Below are 11,489 nucleotides of genomic sequence, written 5' to 3'. Positions count from 1 at the left end.
AAAACAAGAATATAAACATTTTCTCGTGTTCCGTGATTTCGGTGAGAGTTGGCTCCCTCCGTATGTTTGAATAGATCATGTTCATTGAAAAATCTAAACCGGTGTTTGTGCGGTAACATCACTAAAACACTTTACACATTTTTCCTTTCACCTTGCTTTAACATTTATTCGCGATCAGTAAGTGCAGCGAACGCTTATACTTGGCCGTGATTCCGCGTTCGACCTTCATGCAAGGCCAAATATCATCTTTGGCCGCAAAAAAAGCTGGGCACCTTCCAACTTCTCATTCACTCGTCTAACTTCTTTTTTTTTTAAATTGGCTGGAACTACGCCATGCATAGATATCCGATTTCCTTTGTCAAATTCCAGCAGTAGCGGTTACACTCATGCTGTCTGCTGTAGCATTAAGGCCAAGTGTGATACACGTCATAATTGATCTGCAGAAACGTGAACATTGGCATCCACTTCCAGAGTACCTTCGTTTTCAAGTCACAGACATAAAAGTCCAGCTGCGCTTGTTCTCCACGTAGATTGCACAGTTTTGGTCCGAAAATGATGGCCAGGAGATCTCATGAGGCATGTTCCTCAGTGGCCACAATGAGGAGAGAACAAAGGGTTGGGTATCAGGTAAGAAAAAAGGAATCAGTCTCTTTTAATGTCATGAAGGCGTGAGATGTACATAGTATCAGTACTTGTTGAGTGTTCACCGTACTTCCCCAATGGTGCAAAAGGAGCTGTATCAAAAATGGGAGAAAATCCTCAATAGCTAACACAAACGAGGCTCTCTAACAACGAACTGGCCACTTTCTATATGTGCACTTTTTTGTCAGCGGACGCAACACACTGCTAAGAGGCACGGTTTCTACACACACAACAAAACTTAGGTTCCCGAACACACACACACGCACCGTAAAAAGATGGTACAAAGACGCAAATAAAGTCAATCTTGGATGGTTTTCGAGACAGGTAAGATAAAGCTTTTTGTCTTAGTAATAAAATGCCATAGACGCTCATTTAATTGATCACGAGAAAGGCTGCTACACAGGCAGCCATGTGAACAAATTTATTTCTGCATTTTTTCTTCAGTTCGGAGATTTTATGAGTAAATGAATGCAGAACAAAATTCATTGCTATTTGAACTGTAAACTGACGCCTAGCCTATAAGATGATGCCGCTTATATAGGGGCCTTCAGTAGACTGAATTGTGTTCTTCTCTTGCGAATGTAAAATTTATATATTTATATATATTATAATTTGCATTATTATATATTATTTATTTTTTTAAATAAAATGTGCTCAATGTTTGTATGAACAGAAAAATTCCCATTTGCTCATAGATTACTCAAATGTTACATGTATTTTTGATATTAGAATTACATGAATGCTTTAATTGTAGAAGCCTTCTTACTTACTGCGTATTGAATAAGCGTTCTTGAAAATCTCAAAGCTACTAATGCATTTCGCGCGCTGTCTTGACAAAGTATGGTAGAGTTTCCAAAGTGTGTGCAAGCTTCCGCGAATATGCTCTGAGGCGTTGAGTACACTTTTACCTAACCTTGGATTGCTTGCCTATAAATAGCTCATGAAAAGGCAACGCAATCCTCACTTTTGTGTACCGCAGTGTTTCATTCACTCTCTTTTAACAACTGCACGCACTACGCATGAAGAAGAAAAAAGCAATGCTGTGCTACGCTTAACGAATGAAGATTCACGTCTAATTGATTTTGTGAGAACGTCATCTGAGACTTCGTATGGCAAAAGCATATTTTATAATGATGGGATGTGCAGGCGAGCTACATTCTTAGAAGCTGGTTTCAGCGTTTTGGCTCGTTCTTCGCAAGATTACCTAGCGTGGTAGCGAAAGGTTTGCTCCTGGGTTCAGTCTATAAGCGATTAAATTTGATTATATCTTCCATTACGTGTGCAATGCATAGCAGCGTATCTACAGGAAATTGTCCTCTCGCCAGCGCTGCTATAGTCTACTGTCAAAGGACATCCTTCATTCCATAGACTAGTGCTTGTTTTACGACAAGGGTTTGACGTTTTGCTGGTCGTGCTCTTGAAGCAAATTGCTTTCAGACAAGATATAAAGGAACATCAAATTCTAAGGGCTCTGGTTAACCTAAGGTTGAGCACCAGACATGGTTTACTCTTTGTTTCTCTAAAACGTATACCCTGGCTCATTTTGAAGGCGCGAAGCACTGCCGTAACTACAAAAGAGCGATACTACTGCGCATTGGTTGTGGGTGGGAGATAACTGCACATAATGAATGCATATATGTTATACCATGCCCTCCATTGTTTCTGGCAAAATTTGAAAACCTGTGGGGCGGAGACAACGTATTATTCTGCCATGAAGCAAGATCGACCGCCATCAGGTTTGGTCGGTACGAGCCCACGATGCGTACGACAGCATAACGAAACACGAGAACACATGGAAGATTAGTCGACACAGCACACGTGTCTCGTCTTCACTCTGTTTTTGTGTACCGTTGCGCCATTGTACATATCAGGATATGAAGGTCGACATTTGCTATACTGTCATGAAACACGGACACGAAAGTCATAATAGGATAATTCAGCTAGCACACTATCGACAAGCGCGAACAGCTCCGTGCGATGGCCGTCATAATCTCGATTTCCAAAAGAAAACTTTCACTTAGAATGGGTGTTCTCGTGCATTAACGTAATACTCCAAGCTTGTGTTCATTCAGGCCAAGTGCTGAAGATACGCCAGATGGAACAAGCTTTTATATTCGGTATTGCGCCTCACAGTAAAATAATGTTCAGCAAATAAAGCCTTATTTCTAGCTTTTGCCAGCTAGTACACCGTGAATATCTGTAAGTGCGTTTGCAGGAAGAGAGTAAAGTGTGCTTTGAATATTCAATAAATGTGTATCAAATGATCCCGAAATTCACTGTTACAGAACTTCACCCTCGAGCTGCCTTTCAGAGGAAGTTCGTTCCCTAATCTACGTTCTGCATGAGAAGTAGTGAGGATGCAAAAGGTGGTAAAGGTATTGGAGTTATTTATAATTATATACACTCAGTTAGAGTTGGGTATTTACATAAAAGTTTTTAAAAGGAAAACATGCCCTAGATATTTGCCTATTTTCATACATGTCAAATAACAATGAGTTCTCTAGTGTCTACGGTGCAAACTGGAATAGTTAAGCGAAATAACACTAGTTGCACGTATTGTTATGTTAGCGGAACTAAGAAAAACTCAGGTCGTGTTGGCCACAACACCCTAATAGTATAAACTTTCAACGCCTTTGTGTGGAATTTGTAGGATATTTCCTGTTCACGCTGCGTTTTCTGTTCGGTAAATGAAAACTATACCCTTTCAAAGCCTTTGAGACATCATTTGTGATCAATATAAACAAGACATTTCAGCGCTTGTAAGCACTTTTGCCTTCAGGAAAAGCGACATCTTTGTCCGGTTTACAATTCCATCTACTTGCACGCAGTTCTTGCTGCAATGAGCTTCAAAAGAGCGCTAAATTAACTTTTAGTCAACGTTTTTTTCTCAGCGCTTCGCATGGAGCTCTTACACAATAAGGTGACCTTGGCCCGCGCAGCTTAAATTACGGAGTCGCAGATATTTCTAGCTCTCCCATTAATTCAAATAAGTATAGCGCAATACTCGTAAACTTCATTCCCGACGAAACATGCACCCAGTAAACAAGACATCGTTGATGTTTAGCCGTGTGTTTCGACCAACCGAAACGGCTAATAAAATGGACACCTGCCTGCCATCTGCCCCTTGGGATATTAATCGACAGGAAGCAATCAGCCATAAAGTATTCGTAATTGTACTAAGAAACGGTTCTACTCACCACAAGCTTTTGGTACTTAAATTTCTGAAACTGTTAGAAGCAAAAGACCGGTAGACGTCTTGCTCTCGTATTTTTTTTTTTTCATTTTACGTCGACGCTAGACTTGAATCTCTCGATACTGCACTACTTCTTTCATTTCTGTAAGCTTTTCTTTAGGCGAGAACACGAAGCAACTACAGATCTAATTATTTCTGTGGCAATCGGCTCCTTTACTTTTTCTCACCAGAAATTACAAACCACGAATTCACACTTGCGGAAGACATCATTGCCAAAACCGGGTAATGGCTAGAACAGCGCAGTGGTGTCTTTTTCTTCAAATGCATCATGCAACAGTATTAAATTATAAATTTCAAGTGCCTACTGCCCAAACTTACAAATTAACATTTAGATTATAGACCAGCGACGTGGTTCAGGCTATCTACACTCAAAGTACTCGTATTTGCTCAAGGAAAGTTGCAGCTTTCAGAAATGAACAGCGCGACCAAACTTGGCGGACATACAAAGAAAATATACCACTCTTTTCACGCTTTTCACTTCTGAAAGCAATGTCACACCAACTATCCCAAGTTGCGATTCTGAAACAAGGCTGGAGCATTTTTCTGATTCCCTCCTTAAAGCTTCTGGAACCGACAGCGCTCCGTACTCGTTCGTATGAAACCTGGCTTATTGAAGCTAGTATGTTATCTAGGTCAGTACACTTTAACGAAAATGATGACTAATACCTCGAACAAATTTCGTACCCGCGCGCATCTAGCTTGCATGTGCTCGTTCCTTTCTATTGAGTTGATCGAACATTTTTGTCGGGTGTTGCGCCTGTTTTCTGCTTAGTTTTTGGCAGTTAACAAATATTTTTCTGAAGAAAAAGTTATCCTAAAATTAGTTTCCATGCAATGCCTGGTCGATAAACAAAGTCGCACTAAAGCTACGCACGCCAACAGCAAACCGACCACTTGCGAAAACGCAACGTACTGCCCTGCGCTGCTTTCCTCTTTTTAGTTGCTTCTTAACATTGAAACTTGCTCGCAGAGCTGCTAAAAGCGTCAATAGGTCCGGCGAGAACACTGCCGTCATATTAACCGATAAATACCGAGTAGTTGAAAAAAAATAACCAAGGAACACTAAGATCACTAGATTTCAAATAAAAGCTTAGTTCACGAGCATAGAAAAAAAAGAAGAGGGAAGTCTCTTTGTCGATATAAAGCGTTTGCTCTCAGCTTTTCACGCCAATATCATGTTTCAAGACGTGACGAGGGAACAACATGGCGCATGAGCAGTCGATGAGCACGCTTCACGCGTGGCGCTCTGTCGTTAAACCAAGTGAACCGGAGGGTATAGACGTGCCTACCGGTCGATGATAACAAGCGCGGAAATTCCTTGACGACATCGTTTTAAAGAAACCGTGTTACCGTGCACGCAACGACCCCTAGGCAATACGCATCCGTCAATTTGAAGCGTGAATCCAATTTTAACGCGTTCGCACCAAACGCACAGCTTTTTGACATGTATGTTACCGCTAGCACTTGGCAAAGATGAGGAGCTGTAAAAAACTCGATATCTTGCCTCTGTCTATAATTTGAAGCCAAAATAATGTACATTTCATATACGTAGAACTGAGAGAAATTTTTCGCTAGGCCCTTTAGACTAAAACTGTGACGAGGTCCTTCAATGCGTTTTTTTCTTATCGGTTACGTCGCCGTTGAAAGGCCTCATTCTTGGCATGCACGCCTACCTGCAGTCTTAAGAATGATATCATAATCGTCTGAATTTAAAAAAGCTGCACTAAAGATCATATGAAGAAATGATGCATAATACTCTTGTCAAGTTACGGCAGCTTGTTGAAACGGTGTTACCGCATTTACACTGTGCAGATGTTTTTCAAAAAAAATTAGAAAGCTTCTAGCCACCAAATTTCTTCGCTAGAAATTCGCCTGAGTACCCATGATAATCGGGCCAAGTGAATAAAATGCGTCGAAAGGGCCGGGGTGCATCCCTTATTTGAATGAATTCTGTGCGCTGCCTCTTTATGACGCCTGGAGGCTGAATCATTAAGAGGCATCGCAAAGCATAACCACTGAATATTGTAACAATCACTGAAAAATCAGTAAAAAAAAACAACTTTCCATCAATAATGCATTTCTGAGATATGTTTGGAACCAGTTGTTTGCATGTTATTCCAGAACTGTACGAGTCGGCAGCATTTCCTAGTGTTTTGCTGCTCGAAGCTTACTTTTTTCCAGAATCATGAGCACGCCGATGTGGCTGCTTACCTCCAACATGTCCCACTGCCCTATTTCTTGCTTAGATTTGCCCCTCAGCTTCAGTAAGATATGGACTTTTACTGGCGTTCTTACGACACTGCAAGCATAAAAACACGTGCCTTCCTCCAAATTGCCTTAAATCGAGCAGCCACGTTCAGAATAGTATAAACATATAGAAACAGGCGCGCTAATCATTCTGTCAAAAGTACAACGAGGATAACAGAATAATAGCGATTACAGGAGTACCGGCTTGATCAGTGCTTTCTATGATTAACAACAACGAATATAGAAATACATAATGCACAGGGCGATGGAGTTTTGTGGGATCGCTCCTTACATAAACAGGCACACACAACCACTGACCTCTTGTTACTAAGTGGTATGACCGCTATGCGGAAAACAAAATATATAGTACTCTCTTATCCAGCTTCCCTCATATGTAACATTTTCATGGGAGTGTTGCTCGAGCATAATGTAGCATTCACATTTTTTCATGCACACAAGGTAGATAGCGTGGGTGATTCTCAACGTAACATTTTTCAGCGCCAAGTTCCCGTCTAAAAAAACACAATATCAAAATTTTGATTGCGCGGCTTGCACCACCGCATCCGAGCACAAACCGCCTTTTTTGCCACAGTGGAGACATTATTTGTTTCTTTTTTTTTCAACGATAACATACCATCTTGCTCAAGCCGATACCTCCACAAGCTTTGTACCGAAGCATTCAATGATACTCAAACATAACAACTAACAAGCTTCTCCTCAGATAACGGAATGTTCAACAATTGAACAAGCAGTACTCGTACAAAAACGAAACACGGGAAATATATAAGAACAGTTCATTTAGAAATATTTTTTCGGCAACAGAACCATTTTTCTTTTGCTCTGCGCAAGCATACAAATGGAATGTTTTTGCTCTAGAGCACACTTCTGATACTTTATTAACAAGGCTAGCATAAAAGTACTTGTTTAAATGCTCGATAACCAAAAGAATTAGTACTAAGTTTGCTAAGCACCATAACATTTGTGTAAAGGCTTACACTTTATACAATTGCAAACCGAAATAAATAACTTATTCTTTCCTAGATACCCCATAAGAATTCAAGCGTTCCTGTTTTGTGTCATACTTTCGTATACGAATAGTACATTAGCGTGTAAGCATATACCACTGCAGCACTGAATAAACTTCTGCAATACGGAATGCATATTTAGAAAACAAGACCTGACTGCGCACTAGCGACATTTTGAGTAATTAACGATTGTAGTGTAAGCATCATCATCATCAGCCTGACTACACCCACTGCAAGGCAAAGGCCTCTCTCATGTCTCTCGAATTAACCCTGTAAGCATACCAACTGTCTATCGGACACTATGTTTGTTAGCCTTAATGGCTCCAAAGTATATTACAGCTCAGCTTTTTTTTTCTCAGGCATGATAATTTTCGCCATTTTAAGGTCAGAAATAGTTTGAGTACTATTAACGGTAATGTCTTGCTTACTTGATTTTGCTTATCTGAATTTGAAAAGATTGACCTCATAATGTTACCAATGCACATTTTCTTCACAACATGATATGCCGAAAGTGCGCCGTTATTGTCACTGAGGAACGTTTACGTCGTGAAAACTATTACTTGAACATTTCATTTCCAGTACGTTTCTCAAGCAAGTACGTAGAACAATTCTTCAGGTCCGGCCAAGACGGTCGAGATTGTTAATAAATTGAAGAAAAGTACCTACGACAAGCCTGCAGTATGCACTCATACTGTTCATAAAAGTAAATCATCAACATTCAGTTCGAGGCATATGGTTGTCCCCTACGTGTATCCACCTACGAAAAGGAACGGTCTGCGCCTTTTTTTTTTTAATCCTCTAGGCGCTAGTGCAGCAGTAGTGAGATATCAAGCTCGTTCTGCAAATTCTAGCCTTGGTAGAACAAAAACAAACTTATACCTGGCTTGCATGGCGAGAGCCAACATTAACACTGTTTAGCAAAGAAAGCCGAGCGTTTAGGTACACTGGTTTTCATGCTGAAATATGCCTGCAGCGTAAAAGAAACATTCACACAGGAAGACACCTGAGAGAGCCTTCTTCCTTGCCCGCATATTTCTTTGTGAATGCTTTTTTCAGGGTGAAGTTATGTCAGAGACCTTGTTTACATTACTGCTTTTAGTTTCGAATAACTTTTCGTAGAAAGAAAGTAATTATAGCGCAGAGGAAGAAACATGGTAATGATCATTTAATTTCTCCGGTTTTCACTAAGATAACAGCGTGATTACGTGTATCCAGCCTTCGTAAGATGACGAAGCTCGGTGGGACTACTCCCGAACACTAGCATATCAAGTGGTCCAAGCGTTTACGAATGGGCGGTCAGAAGTGCAAAGAGTATAGCTATGCCTGAATCGCACACGCACTCATACACACGGACACACACACTCATACGCACTCGAGAAAAAAAAAGGTATACATCCTCACAGCTCGACAAGTTTCCAGTGCGTTAGCATTTAGCAGAAATCAAAACATTTCCACAAAGCCACCGTTACTTTTTTTTTGGCGCGCCCATGCGCAGAGCTGAAAACCGCTAGAAAAAAAAACTCAAAACATGAACGAATGCAAGCAGTTAGAGTAAATGAAAGAGAAGAGTGACCTATGACAACACCATGCACACGCCTCCAACCTGGAGATTCACTATTTACAGTGGCGAACGATATGAGAGAGAATAAACATTTCTCAAATATTCTGAAATTTCTGGTTATTTCTTCGAAGAATTTGACAATAGCTATTGAATATTATTCATCAAGTGGAAGATATGGTAGAATACATACAGGCAACTGTGTTTGTCACTGATAATTAACGATTTATCAAACCTTGTTCCGTCTCATATTGCTCACGACTGTACGATACTGGTTGCTGAAGGCCAATGAGGAGCTTTGGCTCTGTGTTCAGGGCGCAAGCTGCAACACAAATACGTCTCGCTCAGCTTGCGTATAGGAGCGCGGTTGCTGGCTTCAAGGCCGAGATAGCATGCGCAGAAGAGCAAGCGCAGCCCAACGCCGCGCCTCAATGGATTCACAACTCCAGCACTTCCGTAGCCTGTAGGGATGTAAAGCAGAATTAGGCCCGTGGTCAACGGGGCCGAGGCCGAAGCTGCCGAAGCTACCAAAGCTACTGATTGGCTTTCGTAAGATGATGTTGTAAGTGGTAACATGTCTGCTTTACTTTATCTACGCTACATACAGCGATGTTTGGTTAACTTTTGCTATCCAGTATCGCAATTCTAGTTAACTGGTTATTTACTATCGTGCCGCCTAGTGGCACTGTGATTATGGTGCGTCTGGAAAGTTTTCATCTCCAATTGTGATCGGTGCTTACAGCTAAAGTTTATAAAAGAATTTTAAGATGCTAAGATGTTTTTGCCAACTAAAGAATCTCAAGTTCTTAATGAGACACAGACACGTTCTACAAAAATATCTGGCCACTTCCAACATGAATCTGGTAGCCGAAACATTGACGAGGACAGTTAGAGACGAAATGTAGGTGAAGTGGCATGCACTGCACTGGTGATCCAAAAATCTAGGAATTTGGTAATAATGAAAAAAGTGCATCATTTTTACAACCGAGGTAAGTAAGCTTTCGTTTTTTTTTAAAGGGTGCACAGGTGTTGTCGGTGGTCGCTCTTCCCGTACACAGTGACTCCCTACAGGTGTGTGTGTGCTGTGAGACGCGCTCTGCGTTTGGGCTGAGAGAAAGCACCGCGTGGCGGGTGGAAGAGAGGGAACGAGAGGCGGGTGGTCGGAACTGGGCGTCCGGCTGGGCGCCGCAAGGCTGCTGCTGCTGCTGTTACTGCGGCTGACGCTGCTGTCCAGCTGGCAACGCTGGGCGGCGGGCTCACGCTTGCGCCGGAGGCGACGGTGACCGGCCACGATTCACGATCACCTTGGGCGAGCCATTGTGGAGAGACTCGGCGGGTCCGTTGGCGAAGGTGTGGCCGCCATCCTGCGTTCGAAGGGAGAAGTGCAGACGAGTCGTAAAGAATCCCCCCATCATTCATGACGTCGTGTCCGGGCAGAGCGTATCTACACTTCATGGTTACCACACCTACTACACTGTAAACACTAATACGCCCATAAGGGAGTGAAAAAGGGAGTAAGAGTGTGCGCGCTAGAGGAGAGTTTGTTTCGTTTTCACTCCTTTCTTTTTAGAGTGTATCCATTCACAAGGTTGTGCTGACTGGAACTAAGTGATGGCGCTGAGATAATCGTGAACTAGTTCGCGTCCTTAGTTAAAATATTAAAATTCTGATTAAATGAAATAGATAGTGAAACAATCTGGTAATATTAAACACCTGACTAACGTGCTAGTCTACTTTCCAGTCGTGAGCAGCTGCGCTATGGTACCGACGGCTTGAAGCGGTTTTTATATTTTAGGGTTGCGTGTCCTTGTCTGTGCCATAGTTCTCGCTGCAGTCACGGAGGTGCTGTACCCACCAGAACTTGCAATTTAGGCAGCAGTATATTTAATTAATTTGGATCTTTGTGGACATTGAGCTGTAAATATTTTTAGTTGACTAATTCCGTCACAACCCATGACCGATTATTAGGAAGCATTCACGAACTAGCAAATTACATGAAGTCAAAGACACAACAGCCGAAGCACCTGCCACCCGCCAATCATTCTTCCCTGCTAAGCAGAACAACATGCGGCTCGCATTCCAAGAAGTCACTGAGAGAACTCTGCTCTCGCATGTGCAATGTCGTTAAAGTGCGAGACGCACAGAGCTCCGCTTGCATAACTCGCTAGTTAAGAATGGCACCCTAGACCACCGTGGTGGCTCAGTGGTTGATGACCCGAAAGGCGCGGATTGTATCCCGACCGCGGCGGTCGAATTTCGATGGAGGCGAAATTCTAGAGTCCCGTGTACTGTCGATGTCAGTGCACGTTAAAGAACCCCAGGTGGTCGCAATTTCCGGAGCCCTTCACTACGGCGTCCCTTATAGCCCGAGTCGTTTTGGGACGTTAAACCCCCCAAACCAAACCAAAGAACGGCACCCATCTAGACGGTTCAGTCAGGATAGCCGGTAAATAGCGGCGGCCATTTACAAAGTACGCTCTTGTAAGAGGAGTTGAGTGGCTGCCTAACTTTTTTTAATTCCTGGCGAAAAAAAAGCGCATTCTACTACAATGGAAATATTCCGTGGCCATATTATCCTAATTTGGAAACTCAACTTTCTGTCATTTTCTAAGCAGCTCGATTGCAATATACTAAGGCAAAAACATACTGCGAGACACCGAAACTCAAAGGTGAAGACAGTTGCAGTCTTGTTTATTTTCCAGACTCACTCTTCTTCTCTGCCAGTGCCGTCTTTGCCGCCTTCTATCGCCAAAGACGGCAGAAG

General features: G+C 42.2%; 1 protein-coding gene across 1 annotated transcript in view; it reads right to left on the bottom strand.

Moving 5' to 3' along the window:
- Positions 1–622: 622 nt before the first annotated feature.
- LOC144136592 (uncharacterized) overlaps positions 623–11,489 on the bottom strand; it is a 161,805-nt gene continuing 150,938 nt past the window's right edge. Inside the window, exon 7 of the mRNA XM_077669062.1 lies at positions 623–10,089. Within this exon, the coding sequence (XP_077525188.1) occupies positions 9,982–10,089 (108 nt within the window). The 3' untranslated portion in view covers positions 623–9,981. The remainder of the gene's footprint in view (positions 10,090–11,489) is intronic.

The sequence above is a fragment of the Amblyomma americanum genome, chromosome 6 (assembly GCF_052857255.1).
Source record: "Amblyomma americanum isolate KBUSLIRL-KWMA chromosome 6, ASM5285725v1, whole genome shotgun sequence".
NCBI classification, from domain to species: domain Eukaryota; kingdom Metazoa; phylum Arthropoda; class Arachnida; order Ixodida; family Ixodidae; genus Amblyomma; species Amblyomma americanum.
This window is presented reverse-complemented; position numbering and strand designations above follow the sequence as displayed.